This window comes from Hemicordylus capensis, chromosome 2 (genome assembly GCF_027244095.1).
Source record: "Hemicordylus capensis ecotype Gifberg chromosome 2, rHemCap1.1.pri, whole genome shotgun sequence".
NCBI classification, from domain to species: Eukaryota; Metazoa; Chordata; class Lepidosauria; order Squamata; family Cordylidae; genus Hemicordylus; species Hemicordylus capensis.
Window position 1 is genome coordinate 247,706,120 of NC_069658.1, and position 15,894 is coordinate 247,722,013.

Consider the following 15,894-nt stretch of genomic DNA (forward strand, 5'->3'; position numbering starts at 1 on the left):
AAATTTCATTTAGCTGATGATACTGAAACCAATTACTAACCATACTTTATACTTCACTCAAATTTTTTAATTTACAGCCCTTCTCTTGAAAACATAACAGATCCCTATAAGTACCCCATTTAGATTGCATGCTTATCTCTTTACGTGCCAAATCCTCGATCGGGGATACCCATAATGGAGTTTTACACTCCAACCATTCTTTATATTTTACCCATATTCCCATCAGACTCCTTCTCACATAAAGATTAAGAAAGTCTTTATGTACTTTGACTTTATCATACCACAAATATGAATGCCAGCCAAACCTTCTGTCAAATCCTTCCAGGTCAAGTATTCTGGGATTTCTTAATGTTATCCATTCCTTCAACCATGTCAAACAAACAGCATCAAAATACAACCTTAAATCTGGCAGGGTAAGACCACCTCTTTCTTTTGCATCTTTTAAATTCTTAAATTTATTTCTCGGTCTTTTCCCTTGCCAAACAAATGTAGTTATGTCCTTTTGCCATTGCTTGAAACAGGTTAATGTATTAATTATAGGAATAGTCTGAAAAAGAAATAACATCTTAGGTAAGACATTCATCTTCACCACCAAAATTCTTCCCATTAAAGATAAGTTCATTCTAGACCATCTTTGCAAATCAGTTCTCACTGTATTCCATATTTTAAAACATAGTTATTTGAAAACAATAAAAAGTTTTTGTTTGTCAACCCGACACCCAAATATTTAATGTTCTTCTCCACTTTCAATTCACTTATCTCATAAAATTTATCGTTTAGTTTCTGATCCATATTTTTTGTCAACACCTTAGTTTTGTTTTTATTAATATAAAACCTAGCCAGTTGGCCAAATTGTTCTATTTTTTGCAAAAGCCTTCCAACCTTTTCTAACAGATTTTCCAGGGAAAAAACCACATCATCTGTGAAGGCTCTAAGTTTATGCTCCTGTTTACCTACTTTTGGTCCTTGTAATTGATCATCTTCTCTAATATTTCTACAAAGCACTTCAAGAACTCATATAAAAAGTAATGGAGAAAGCGGACAACCCTGTCTAGTTCCTTTTTGAATTTTACAATTATTTGAAACTTCCCCATTTATGATAATTTTAGCACATTGCTCCGAATATATTGTTTTGATAGCTCTAATAAATTGCAACTTTTAAATCACGGATATAGCTGTTCCTTGGAGAGCTGATTGATCTACAGCAACTAGCAAGAAAGATCCATACCATGAAACCAATGCTATTATTATAATGCCCTTATACAAAACTATGATGCGGCCACACCTGGAGTACTTCATACAATTCTGGTTACCACATCGAAAGAAGGACATTGTAGAACTGGAAAAGGTGCAGAAGAGGGCAACAAAGATGACCAGGGGCCTAGAGCACCTTTCTTATGAGGCAAGGCTACAACACCTGGGGCTTTATAGTTTAGAAAAAAGACGACTATGGGGAGACATGATAGAGGTCTATAAAATCATGCATGGTGTGGAGAAAGTGGAGAGAGAGAAATTCTTTTCCCTCTCACACAACACTAGAACCAAGGGTCATCCCATGAAATTTCATTGCCAGGAAATCTAGGACCAACAAATGGAAGTACTTTTTCACATATCGCATAATCAACTTCTGGAATTCTCTGCCACAAGATGTAGTGACAGCCAACAACCTGGATGGCTTTAAGAGGGGTTTGGATAACTTCATGGAGGAGAGGTCTATCAACGGCTACTAGTCGGAGGGCTATAGGCCACCTCCAACCTCAGAGGCAGGATGTCTCCGAGCACCAGTTGCAGGGTAGTAACAGCAGGAGAAGGGGCATGATCTCATCCCCTGCCTATGGGCTTCCCAGCGGCACCTGGTGGGCCACTGTGTGAAACAGGATGCTGGACTAGATGGACTTTGGGCCTGATCCAGCAGATCTCTTCTCATGTTCAGTTCAGATTTCAGGGATTATATGGGAGTTGTAATCTAACATCTGCAGGAAGGCTGATGTTGTGCAGCCCTGGTCTACACTTACTGGCAGCAGCTCTCCAAGGTTTCAGACAGGAGTCTTTCCCAGCCTAGAGGTGTCAGGTATGGGGTTGCCAACTAGGCATTTTTATAGAGGACATGCGACTATTTGGAGGACCAAGTGGCCCTTTTTTTCTTTTCTTTCTTTCTTTCTTTTTTTTTTTGCATTAGGAGGAAAAGAGACTATTTTGGAGACCAAACAACTTTTTCTTGCATTTGTTGTGGTGTCTGAAGTTCTGTGGAGCAGCTGGAACATTTTGTTCATTCAGAACACTTTGCTCTAATGAGCAGCTTTTCTTCCTGTCTCCTTCCCCTGCCAGCATCCTACTTAACAATCCATCCAATGGGGAAATGAGAGGGGAGGTTCTGCTTGAGTGGCAAGTTGCAGAGCCATGTGATGCAGGAGCATAAATAGGTGGGCCCAGCAAGTTAAGTTTGCTTCCTTCTTGTGGGCCGTTAGCACATTAGCAGTTAGCTAACTAACTTAGTAACTTATGTAACTAAGTTACTTATTAAGTACTAACTAGGTTAGCAATTAGGTAACTAACTTTACTCAGCAGTGACCCCTGCTGAGTAAAAAGGCACCTTTTAAAGAGGCAAATCTCTTCTATTTAGTAGCAGGCCTGCTCAGCTCCCCCCCCCCCCCCGCACTGCCAGCTATTTTTGGACTACAACTTCCATAATCCCCAGCCATAGTGGCCAATACCCAGGAGTATGATGGGAGTTGTAGGCCAACATCTGTCAGAGGGCTGAAGCTGAGCAGGCCTGATTTAGAGCAACTGGCCCTATCCAGACCCAGCACAGCATCCCTTCAGTGGCTGATGATGGTGTTACCTTGTGTGTTTTTTGGGGTTGTGAACCCTTTGGAGACAGGGAAACCTCTTATTATTTATCTTTCTGTGGAAACCACCATGAAACCTCCAGCTGAAAAGCTGTTAAATGTTTGTAGTCATAGAGAATGAGTGGGAGACTGCCAGCATGCAGAGGCCCTGCCTCGAGCCAAAGAGGTGAAGTTGCTGGCCTGGCTGGGGAGAGCAGCAGGTTGGGCGACCCGTCAGGGAGGAGGCCTGTGTGTGTGTGGTAAACCTAACCAGGAGATGAACTGATGGTTAAGAAGCAGGGACCTTGAGAACTCGGACTGAGAGCAGACAGCTCATTGGTCATCAGCTTCACAGTGGTGAGCTGTATTTATTCTCATTCTAGAAGCTGCCTGCTACTGAGTCGGACCCTTCATCCCAAATGTCTACCTCAGGGGCTTAGGTCCTCAGATGTTGTTGGACTACAACTCCCATCATCCCCAGTCACAATGGTATTTGCCATTGTGGCACCAGATGATGGCAATTATAGCCCAGCACCATCTGGCAGCCCAAGGGTGGAAATCCCTAGTATTCACTGACTGGCAGCAGTTCTGCAAAGTTTCAGATGGGTATTTCCCAGCCTTATATGGAGACACAAGGGATCCAACCTGGAACATTCTACATGCAGTGCGGACCTGGTCTTGCACTGCTTAATGGGTAAATATGGATAGAATAAGCATACAAAATATTTGTATGGGAGAAAGGTATATAAGGAGAGGAGAGCTGGTCTTGTGGTAGCAAGCATGACTTGTCCCCTTAGCTAAGCAGGGTCCACCCAGGTTGCATATGAAAGGGAGATTAGAAGTCTGAGCACTGTAAGATATTCCCCTCAGGGGATGGAGCCATTCTGGGAAGAGCATCTAGGTTCCAAGTCCCCTCCCTGGCATTTCCAAGATAGGGCCGAGAAAGACTCCTGCCTGCAACCTTGGAGAAGCCGCTGCCAGTCTGTGTAAATACTGAGCTAGATGGACCAATGGGCTGACTCCATAAAAAGCAGCTTCCTGTGTTCCTGTGCTTTACCCCTAATTTTCAGCCCTCCCCTTTTATGACAAACACACCCAACTCTGATTTTTCAGCTCAGCTAGAAACCAGATCAAACCTAATCAGAGGAACTGCTGTAGAGCTGAGGTCCCCAATCTTGGCCCCCCCCAGAGGTTATTGGACTACAACTCTCATCCTCCCCTGTCACAATGTCCTGGCCATTGTGGTAACGGATAATGGGTGGTATAATCCTATAACCTTTGGGAGACCCAAAGTTTGGGAACCCCTGCTGGAGCTGCAGGCCAAAGTGGGAACACATAAAGGCCAGGCAGGTCACTACCCAGGATCAGAAAATCCAGGCTCAGTTTATGCAAGCAGTCAAGCCAAATACAAGTAGTAAAACCTTTCCTAGGTTGTAGTGCTTCAGCCTGCGGGTAAAGGATGACATGCTGGAATGTTTCTCCATTGCATACAAAAATGCCTTGCATGGTGAAAGCTAGCACACCAGGGAGTAAGTTGCAGTCTAGCCTTCTCCCTAGCCGGCTCCCTTTGTCCATGAATCTTTAGCATGCAGACATGCTGAAATCTACAAACGCTCGCCCGCAGATCGTGAGCTGGAAAGCAGTCTCTGGGCTCAACTCTGATCTCAGCCACAAACTCAATTGGTGGACTTGTTGGAGACGGAGTTCCAGTGCATTGACCTTTTGCACCAACTATCCTAAGGACCACTAGGGGCACTGAGAGTAGAGGTAGTTAGTGAGAGTCTCCTTACCTGTCCCTGCTTGCCTCTGCTCTATGACCCCTGCCTTGACTCCTCCAGTACTTCCTGAAGTGAGTCAGTCCTCATCCTTTCCTCTTAGAGAACAGATGGAGACATCTCTCTCTCCCTACCTATTCATTATGTAGCTGTTAAATAGGACTAGGTCTTTCCTATCTCAAATGTACTTCACCAATACATCGATTTAGTTTAGATTGTACAACTATATACATACATGTTCTTTAAATAACAGCAACCACTCTGCACTCTGCTCTGTAACTGGAGTGGGTAGCTTCTTTTGGCACTTTGCTAAATATTCATAAACCCCAACAGGGCTCAAGCAAAGCATTGGCCTTCAACCTTAAACCACTATGAGAGAGCAGGAGGAGAGCACTGCCCTACTCCTCCTAACCCCTGCTACTCTACTCCTAACCTCTGCTAACTTGGCAAAGAGGCACCTTTTAACATGGTGATTCTCTTTATTTAGCAGGGGGGGAGTACCTGGCCCTATCCACCCCCAGCACAGTACCTCCAGTGACAGTTGCTGGTGTCTATCTTATGTTTCTTTTTAGATTGTGAGCCCTTCGGGGACAGGGATCCATCTTAATTATTTCTCTGTAAACTGCCCTGAGCCATTTTTGGAAGGGCAGTATAGAAATCGAATAAATAATAAATAAAATAATAATACTCTGCACGGTAGTTGTAAGCTTGTAACAATAAATCACACAGAGAGCCTGGAAATTAAATCATCAGCTTTCCAGGAACTAACACAACTCACCTGTTCTGGTCCTGCAAAGTCATCCAGCCCTTTCGGATAGAAGCAATGAAGACAATTCATTTAATTCTTCCTGTTCCTTACAATTCCAGAGTTTTATATGGTTGGGAATTAGGCCATGAGAAGGTTGGCTGAAGTGTGGGTTAATAGGATGGGTACACACAGCCTTCCTTGTAGCTAAATCATTTGACACTGGAAAGGAGCATCACTCTCAGACACTGAAGGCTGGACAACAGAAGGCTTCGCAGCCCAGGAGAAAGTGTCTTGGGGGGGGACAAGTGGCCAAATTTTTGAGCCTATGCTCTGAATGTCCAGTTTGGTTCACAGACTTGATATTGGTTAGTACACTTAGTTTGTATGTCATTCTGTCTACTATGGGGATATAAACATTTCTTAAAATTTCTTTAAAAAAAAACATTTCTATGTATTGTGGGGTGGGGTGAGGATTGGGAAGGATTCCTGCATAGAGTATGCACTCTGGAAATTGTGTACTGATAGGTGGTAAAATTGTTTTTTTATTTTGTTCCACTATATCAACATTTAAATAAACATTTAATAATAATAAAAATAAATCAATGCTTTCTAATTGTCATCTGCCCCACACTCCTCAGAAAGAACACACACACACACACCTATTCCTTTATTTATTTTCTATCAAGGGCTTGAAAGGAACACTAGATGCTGTACAATACTAAAAGAGAGTTTATGGCCCAGGCATACAATCTAAAAAAACAGGGTTTGACTCTTATTTTTTAGGGCTTGTGAGAAACTTCTTGACTGATGTATGTAAACAGAAAATTCATCAGGGAAATGCAGCCAGGCTTGGCTCTCTGATCAGCATTATCTGTCTGGTACAAGGGTGTGCTTCATTCACACATTACATGTCTGGATATTCACTTAAAAGCATCTGAGACTGAATAGCGTTAGATGTGAAGGGGCCCTGTGGTTTTACACCATTCAAGTTCTTTTCCTGTACTCTCAGCTTTGCTTTTTAATGTACTTCTCAAATATATACAGTTACAGAGTGGTTGCTGCAAACCACCAGTTCCTAGTGTGCATGCACTCCTAGCCTGAGCCATGAGTTCATCCTGTCACATTGTGCAAACCCGCTAATGTCCAGATGCCCTTCCTTCCGCCACCCAACCAGTGTTCCCTCTAAGGCAGGGCTGCTCAACTTCGGCCCTCTTGCAGATGTTGGCCCACAACTCCCACAATCCCTGGCTATTAGCCACTGTGGCTGGGGATGATGCAAGTTGTAGTCCAAAAACAGCTGGGGGCCTAAGTTGAGCAGGCCTGCCCTAAGGTATGTGTGTATGCGCACGCTCACATGTTTTCTGATGTCCATTCAGTTAGTTTTTATTTTATTTTATTTTTTATTTTTTTACATTTTATATCCCACTCTTCCTCCAAGGAGCCCAGAGCGGTGTACTACATACTTGGATTTCTCTTCACAACAACAACCCTGTGAAGTAGGCTAGGCTGAGAGAGAGTGACTGGCCCAGAGTCACCCAGCTAGTTTCATGGCTGAATGGGGATTTGAACTTGGGTCTCCCCGGTCCTAGTCTGGCACTCTAGCCACGACACCACGCTGGCTCCCTGGTTTTAGATCCTGCTCAGGTTGAATCAGGAAGGCCCAACTCTGAATGCACATATTTACACAATGCCTTGATACTGCCTCCCAGAACAAAACTCATTCCGCACACAGATGAAAAAAAATGAACATGGCACCCAACTTCAAATCTTGGGTACAGATGTCAGGTGGCAAAGGGAAGGGTGGCTAAGGAACCAGACATGGGCGGGTTTGCATGACCTGCCAGGACTGGAACTCGTGGCTCATGCTGGAAGCGTGTGCTCACCAGGAACGGGTGGTTTGTGGCAACCAGACTTGCCGCCAGCCGTGTGAAGCCGCCCTCAAACTCAAAGCATACATGCTTGCTACAAACAACCAGTTCACAACCAGTCAGCACACTGGTATGCCTTCTCTCTGTTGTGCAGCTTCTGATGCGTCATGAGGATGTCCCTCCGGCCAAAGCTCTTCCCACAAACCAAACATTTGAACGGTTTCTCTCCGGTGTGGGCCCTCTCGTGGATGACCAGACACGTCCGCTGACTGAAGCTCTTTCCGCACTCGGAGCATTTGTAGGGTTTCTCCCCCGTGTGCGTCCTCCGGTGAGTGACAAGGAACTGCTTCCTACTGAAGCTTCTCCCGCAGTCCGAGCAGATGTAGGGCTTCTCTCCTGTGTGGGTTCTCTCGTGTTTAATAAGGTCCGACTTGGAAATGAAGCCTTTCCCACAGTGGGAGCAGATGTAAGGTTTCTCCCCTGTGTGTATCCTCTCATGCTTAATGATGTATGATTTGCGGCTGAAGCTTTTCCCGCAGTACGAGCATGAATAGGGTCTCTCTCCCGTGTGGGATCTCTGGTGTTCAATAAGTTCGGATCTCCACACAAAGCCTTTGCCACATTCCGGGCATTTTTTCAACCGCTCATCTTGGATTCTTGGCTGGCCTGCTGCTCCCTTGACTTGCTGGTACCCCTGCGTACTGCAAATTAATTTTTCCTTTTCCTTCCCATGGCAGCCGCCTGGCTGGCTCTTGGAGGCTTCCCCCAGCTCGGGATTGTGGGAAACGTTCAGTTCGGTTCTTCCCAACAATGTCCCATGCAGTCTCAGTTCCCCAGAACGTTCTGGCTCCTCCCCATACACCCTCTCATCACCTGTCCAAGAATCCAAAGCACAACATTGGAAGCTGTCTTATACAGACACTCTTATACAGAGACAGACTCTTGGTCATAGGAACAAAGGAAGCTGTTTTATGCCGAGTCAGACACTTGGTCCAACTAGTTCGGTATTGTCTCCACCAGGGCTGCTCAATTTCAGCCCTCCTGAAGATGTTGGCCTACAACTCCCATAATCCCTGGCTATTGGCCACTGTGGCTGGGGATTATAGGAATTGTAGTCAAAGACAGCTGGGGGCCCCAAGTTGAGCAGGCCTGCACTACACTGACTGGCAGCAGCTTCTCTAAGATTTCAGGCAGGAGTCTTTCCCAGCCCTACCTAGAGATGCCGCCAGGCTGAACTTGGAACCTTCTGCATGCAAAGTAGATGCTCTTCTACTGAGCCATGGCCCCATCCCCACCTAGCTCAATATTGTCTACTCTTGACAGTAATGTCCTTTGTAAGATCCCTCACTGGCTGTTTTTCAAAAAAGACCTTTAAGACAAACCTGCTTTCTCAGGCATTTAATCGATTGATTGTAAATGGCTTGTTTTATATCATGAAATTGTTTTAATCATTTTATCCTGTTTTATCCTTGTATTTTAAGTTATGTTCACCGCCTGGGGATGCACCTGTCAGCAAGTATATAAATATGATAAATAAATAAGATCTCTCCCATCCCTGGTACTTAAGCACCTTCTAACTGGAGTTGCTGGAGAGTGAACCTTTCACATGCAAAACATGCAAAGCTAGGACCCATTCTCTTCATTCACTCCCTGAGCCAGGAGACAGAGCACATCAACTTACACAAAGTGTGTAAGTCCACACAAGTACTGGATTGAGATGGAACAGGTATAAGGCAACAGAATAGACTGTGAGTTGTTCAGACTGAAGACAGAGGAATTATACTGTATTTACCTGGATCCAAGACTAGGAACATAGGAAACTGCCATATACTGAGGTCCATCTTGCTCAGAGTTGTCTACACAGACTGGTAGTGGCTTATCCAAGGTTGTAGGCAGGTAATCTCTCTCATCCCTATCTTGGAGATGCTGCCAGGGAGGGGACTTGGAACCTAGATGCTCTTCCCAGAGAGGCTCCATCCCCTAAGAGGAGCATCTTACAGAGCTTACACTTCTAGTCTCCCTTTCATATACAACCTGGGTGGACCCTGCTTAGCTAAGGGGACAAGTCATGCTTGCTACCACAAGACCAGCTCTCTTAACTAGGTTTTTTCCAAGTTCTTTGATGGGAGAAACTGGGAAGTCATCTTAAATTTAGAGTTTCCTTTCTTTCAGGTAAATACAGGTTATACAGGTATTGTTTAAGGGGTTTATTTTAAGCTCAGTCACCTTCTATTCAGGCAAAAGATATTTTTCAATGTTTCCCTACAACTTTTTATACATTCACTGCAAGTAGAAAACTAGCGCAGCAGGGATGGAACCTGTCTCCTTGAATATGCTAGTTTTTTACTTGCATGGAGGTTGCTAAATTTGTTGTAGGAATTTCAGAGCACTCCATAACTCATGCAAGAGAAGTCCTTACCCAGCAAGGCATCATCGTCCTCCTCCTTGATCTCCCCTAAGATCACTTGCTGCCAGGAATCGGATGAAGCTTCTTCAGCCTCAGGAAAATGAGCTTCCTCCTCTTTGAACGGCCCCAGCAGCTGAAATGGCAGCCCAGGTTCCATAATGTGGACAACACCAGGATGAGATAGAAAGATATACTGGTCAAGGGAGGAGCCTATGAAACTGCAAATATCAACTGTGATATTCAGCAGGGCGGCAACACCCAGAAACACCGTCCTTGAGGTCCTTCAAGAAAATGTAGGCTTTAGATCGGGGTAGCTCTCCAGCCATTTGATGGACTACAACTCCCATCACCCCTACTGCAAGTTATTGCAAGATGGGAGATGTAGTCCAACCACAGCTGGAGAGCCTCAGGTTGGCTACCCCTGCTAGATTATTATTTCTCTCAAAATGTGTTAAAAGTTTTGCTGATGGTTGTTTCAATTTGTTTTATATGATTTTAGGTTTTAATTATTGTTGAGTTTTAATTGTGAACTGCCCAGAGATCATATATCGGGTGGTATATAAATACAATAAATAAGGTAAAATAAAGACCAGATTCGAAGTTTGCTCTACTTTCTGAATCTTCCAGAGGAGTATCAGGATTCTGAATAAAACCAAAGCTCAGAGGCACAATGCCTCTCAATACCAGTTGCAGGGAGGCAACAGCAGAAGAGAGGGCATGTCCTCGCCTGTTGCCTGTGGGCTTCTCAGAGGCATCTGGTGGGCCACTATGGGAAACAGGAGACTGGACTAGATAGGCCTTGGGCTTGATCCAGCAGAGCTGTTCTTATGTCCACCTAAGGTATGTGTATTTTCTAGTTAAGTATGTTTTTGTGTATGTGTGTATTTGTAAATGAGTTTACTTTTTTAGAACCAATGCTGCAAAGGCATTTACACCACACTGCATCAAACATGGTACTATGCTTCAAGCAGCATTCCAAAAGGAAACAGTTTTACAGCAAGCCAACATGCTAGAAAGAACTCCCCATTGTAGCCTTGCATACTAGTTTTCTACATGCTGGGAGCCTTTTGTTGTACTTTAAAGCATTTAAGATTGGAGCATCTCACCCACAACCTGAAAAGGCACAGTTGAGGAAAAGCTTTGCCACTCAATTCTGCTAACACGTCCAGAGCAATTGCTCCCGCATCAGATGCCCTCACCTGTTCTTCCTGCCTTTCATCTTCTTGGTGCCTCATCAGGAAGTCTTCAGCCAGGGCCACTGCCTGGGAGCAGTTCTCAGGGTCCACATCTTGGATCCAGCTATGGATTTCTGGTGGGAGGATGGCCATGAACTGCTCCAGAACCACCAGCTCCAGAATCTGCTCTTTCGTGTGTCTCTCTGGTTTGAGCCACAGATTACAAAGTTCCCAGAGACGATTGCAAATTTCTCGAGGTCCCTCGGCCTCCTGGTAACCAAGGTGACGGAAGTGCTGGCGCTGAATCTCAGAGGTGGTGGTCTCCTCATCCAGGACCTCCTCCTTCACTTTCAAGCAGTCTGCTTTGTCATTGGCCCATGGATTGCTGTCAGTCAGTTGGCTTTCTCTGCAAAGATCTGGCAGGAGGTGGGCCATCCTCTCTCCACTAAGATGCCGAGTGAGGTGACAGCTCTACTCTCAAAAGGAGAACAAAAACATCATATAGAATTGAGAGTCACCACTTTCTGAGTGGTGGAGAGGGAATAACGCTTTCTCCCTCAAACACTAGCTTTCTACATGGAGGGAGAGTTTTAAAATGGGCCTTGACAAGTTTTCTTTGGATCTAGGAGCCAGCCCCAAAATGTCAGAACTAGGCAATGGACACTTGGCCAAATTACGGGATTTAGCAATGGACAAAGTGAAGGGGGAGGATAAACGGACTCCTCTTTATCCCTTTTACAAGTAACACACTTGGAACAGAAACTGGGCTGATTGGGACAAAAATATTTTATTAAATCTTTTTAATTAAATCTTAAGTCCCTGAATATTCTTAGTCTAGGCATCTCTGCTCCTTGGAACCGGGGATTTGTCAAGTCCTGTTTTTATATTCAATATGATGGTCAAGATTTCATACAAATTCATATAAGATACAGTCTGCCAATCACCACAGCAAATTTAAAAATGGTAACAAGAATTTAGAAATACCTGCAGTCTTTTGGAACAAAACAAATGCAAGAACATTACTGATCATACATTTCCAAATTGCAGAGGGAAAGTTGGCCTAGTCGCACAATCTCATGACTGAAAGAGCTGATAACAAAAATAGGAAGGGAGAAATCTATACCTAGATTTTATAGCTCTGTAATAATACATTAGATATCAAACATATTTGACTGTATGTAAGAATTTGTATTTAAATGGACTGATTCAGTACTAAAGCAGAGATCAGAGGTTGAACCATGGAAAATCTCCCAGCCCCCGCATTCCCATATTTTATTTTTCTGTGCATAAATCTGAATTTCTAAAAATTCATTGTTTCATAAAATAAGTTATTAACAATGAATGGATGGATACTAATGCAATATGAGGCAAGCTTGGCAATTTCAAAGTTATAATTAATGTTTTTCAATTTATTACCCCTAGGAAGTTTGTGAGTATGGATATGTTTTATCGATTTATAAATAGGAAGGTAGTATAGAGTTTTGTATATAGGTCAAACAGCATGCCAAATCAGATCATAACCTATTTAGGGCATTAGGAAAACCTGCGCAATAAAATTTTCTGAGAATGTAATGTAAATGGGAAAAATTTGCAATGGAAATTTTTTTCAGAGGTTTTTTTCCTAGTTTCCCTAGAAAATTTTCCAATGCAAAAGTTTTCTGGAAAAATAACAACCCTGATCTAAAGCAATTTCAAAATAATAATAATCCTATGAAAAACAAGTTTTCTTAATTGGGGGATGTTTAAAACATGATCTTCTCATACACACACCATTTGCAACATGAAGCAGGTGGGCCAGTCTAAAATTCTACTGCCTTGTTCTGCATAATGTACAGAAAGGTTTGATAACCTGTTACTTCTTTCCTCTCCCAGCATCCCCCTCTCCTCATTCCTCTTGGGTTCTTGCCATCCACCACCTCCCCGCCAGTTTTCAAAGTAATTACTCTTTGTCTCAGATTTGCTTCTTTACAGCAGACAGGAAAAGAAGCACCCATCACCATGTTTGTCCCTTAGAAAAATTCAACACAGGACAGTAAAATAATATGTTTCATGGGGTGTGTTGGGGGATATTCTTGTGGTAGAACACCTGCTTTCTATACAGAAGGTCCTAGGCTCAATCCCTGACATCCACTCTTCCCTCTAAGGCGTGCGCACATGCATGTGCTCACAAGTTTCTAGATGTCCACTCAGTTCATTTTAGAACCCGCTCAGGTTGAATCAGGAAGGCCCCACTCCAGTGTTCCTTCTAACAGGGATTCCCAGATGTTGTTGACTACAACTCCCAGAATCCTCAGCTGCAATGGCTTTTGCTTGGGGATTCTGGGAGTTGTAGTCAACAACATCTGAGAATCCCTGTTAGAGGGAACACTGCCCCACATGAGTACATGTGCGTGCACATTGCCTTAATACTGCTGCCCAGAACAAAACTTATTCCACACAGAGATGGAAAAAAATTAAGAGGGACCACTGCTGACATCTCCAGGTTAAAAGGGCAGAGGTAAGCATCCCTCCCCCGCCTCAAGACCTGGGGAAGACCCCAGAGTAGACAGCACTGGGTTAAATGGACCAATAGTCTCAAACAGGATAAGGCAGTTTCACACATATATTCCTTTTGCAAGAGACTATAGCTCAGTGGTAGAGTACCTGCTTTGCATGCAGAAGATCCCAGATTCAATCCCTGGCATCTCCAGGAAAGGCTGCAATAGACTCTTGTCTGAAACCTTGGAGTGTAGACAATGCTGAGATAGATGGACCAATGGTCTGACTCAATATTACCATTATAATACAAAAGTACATTATATATGGCAGTATTGTATATGGTATGTTCCACACATGCACACACACGAACATCATGGAAGCTTCCAAATACAACATAATGCTTCTTTTGCTTGAATTTTGTTGAACTTTAAATTTTGAATGCTACTTTGTGAGGGCCAGTTATTATAAAAGGTATATTATTTTTCTTTAAATGTGAGGGAGCATTTAAAAATATATACATACAGCTTAAAGTGGTGCAAGTTGTCCAAAATTCTACCACTTCATTCAACATAATGGAATTTTATTATGATGATTTGCATGCTGAGAGTCAGCTGGGCATTTTAAAAATTAGAAAAATATAATGTTACTATTATTGTTATTAATGATGATGATGAGGATGATGAAGAAAAGAAGCAATAATCCATTACCCTGTTCCTTCTTGCCTCATCCCCTCTCTGCTCCTGTCGGGGCTTGTGCCACCTACAACACCCACCCCTTTCTCCCCGTTTTAAGCAGCTTTTGATTTGTTTTAACTTCTCTCCCGCTGCACGACAGGTAGACATTCAACCAGTGAAGCGTCTACAAGCACTATGTCAAAAGAGAGTTCCTCCAGCTGATATTTTGCCTGTCCTGAAGCTCTTAAGGGCGCCACCTCTCCTCTCCCAGAGCCCTATTCAACTTGCCTGCTTCCTTCACCGAAAAGCTCCTTCTAGCCCTTGATGATGCGCGTGGGAAATTTCAAAGGCCGCTTTCCCACGGGAACCGGAACAGGAAGTGGCTTTTTTCAGTGTGCTGCTTTCCTACGATTGAACACTTCCTGCCTCTCTAAGAATTAACGCTCGCTCGCCTTAACCCCTTTGAGCAGTCACATAAGAGAAGAACTTAGGTAACATAGCTGTTTTTTCCAGGTCCGCCTCGTCCCAGCATTCGGTTTCCAGCGATGGTCAGCTAGGAAAACTCCTGTTCAGGGGTCTCCACGATCCTGTTCTTTCCCCCCACACTCAAGCTTGCCTAGGAGTCTGGACTCTTTTAGTTTTAGCTCTTTAAAGGGTATCCATTCACTAGATTTGTTGAACTCAATCCCCCTTAATATTAGGGGGTGGGAGACACTGGGCACGCCCCCCGCTTCCTTCTGCAGAAATTTGACTTTGTTGCAGCTGAGAGCTTCAGCCTTTCTTCCCCATCCCAAACTACAATTCCCAAGGTCTTTGGCCAGAGCTGTAACACAACTCGCTTTAGATGAATTGTACTACCATGTGTGTCTCAAGACAAGATAATTTGTGAGCATATGCAAAGTGCAACCAAATAGTTTGTGCTTGCCATGTTTGTTTTTCCCCTGTCAGGGTTTTTGTGCCTTTCAGAGCTGCATGACAGGCAATGTAGGGTTTTTACAGTCAAAAAGTATATCCTGTAGTGATTATGAAAACTGATTCAAGACAGGAGAGGGAAGGGTAATGTGTGAAAGATTCATTTAAAGGGGATACAACTTCTGATTCAAATCCTCTTTTTAACAAAATCTCATTTACTTGGCAGTAAGTTCCGTTAATCTCAATTATGACTGTTACTCAAGTAAATAAATCTTAATGGACTAAGATGATTATTATTATGGATTAAAATTGATTATTAATGTTTTTGTTCTTTATAATATTTGTAATATAAACATACAGAAACTTGGAAGGTGTGCATGGAGTGTTGGGAATTGTAGAGAGGAGAGCTGGTCTTGATGTACCACCCCAAATGTGGCTCTTTTCTGGGTCAGCGAGCCAAAGACTTCACCAGATGAGAAAGGGTTCAAAAGGCTTTTTATTTGCTCCATGGTAAGCAGAGGTTCTGGTCTGCTCACGCTCAAACTCCAGAACGCCTGCTCTTTGACGTGGCAGCGTATTTATACAGAGAAGATAAGAAATAAGTTTCGTTTCTCAAGAAAAGATGAGCTCAGTCCCCCAACCATGTAGATAAGACAGAAGAAATAGGTTTCCCCTCCCCCCAATCATCTTCACAGTCAGTACTCCTCCACTGACCACCTAAGCGTATGCCCAAGCTTTCCTGCTTGCATGGCCGTTACAGCAAGGATAACAGCTCCTAATAAAATAGTACTCCACAGCCCCGCCCCGCTCTTTATGTGCCACATGCATGATCCTAAAAGCAAATGGCGTTACTGTGGTTCAGGCTATACATCATTATGGTAGCAAGCATGACTTGTCCCCTTAGCTAAGCAGGGTCCATCCTGGTTGCATATGAATGGGAGACTAGAAGTGTGAGCACTGTCAGATATTACCCCTCAGGGGATGGAGCCGCTCTGGGAAGAGCAGAAGGTTCCAAGTTCCCTCCCTGGC

At 43.6% G+C, this 15,894-nt stretch overlaps 1 protein-coding gene across 3 annotated transcripts in view; it reads right to left on the bottom strand.

Annotated features, from left to right (window-relative positions):
• Positions 1–14,351, bottom strand: part of LOC128342672 (oocyte zinc finger protein XlCOF22-like) — a 30,809-nt gene extending 16,458 nt beyond the window's left edge. Inside the window, exons 1-5 of one of the 3 annotated variants that reach the window (XM_053290346.1) lie at positions 13,987–14,220; positions 13,445–13,539; positions 10,826–11,272; positions 9,639–9,759; positions 5,874–8,092 (exon numbers count right to left, since the gene is read on the bottom strand). In XM_053290346.1, the coding sequence (XP_053146321.1) occupies positions 7,329–8,092; positions 9,639–9,759; positions 10,826–11,236 (1,296 nt within the window). In that variant the 5' untranslated portion in view covers positions 11,237–11,272; positions 13,445–13,539; positions 13,987–14,220 and the 3' untranslated portion in view covers positions 5,874–7,328. Of the gene's footprint in view, positions 1–5,873; positions 8,093–9,638; positions 9,760–10,825; positions 11,273–13,444; positions 13,540–13,986; positions 14,221–14,241 lie in introns of those variants that run through there. The other 2 variants (XM_053290347.1, XM_053290345.1) reach the window with 2 other exon arrangements.
• Positions 14,352–15,894: the final 1,543 nt, after the last annotated feature.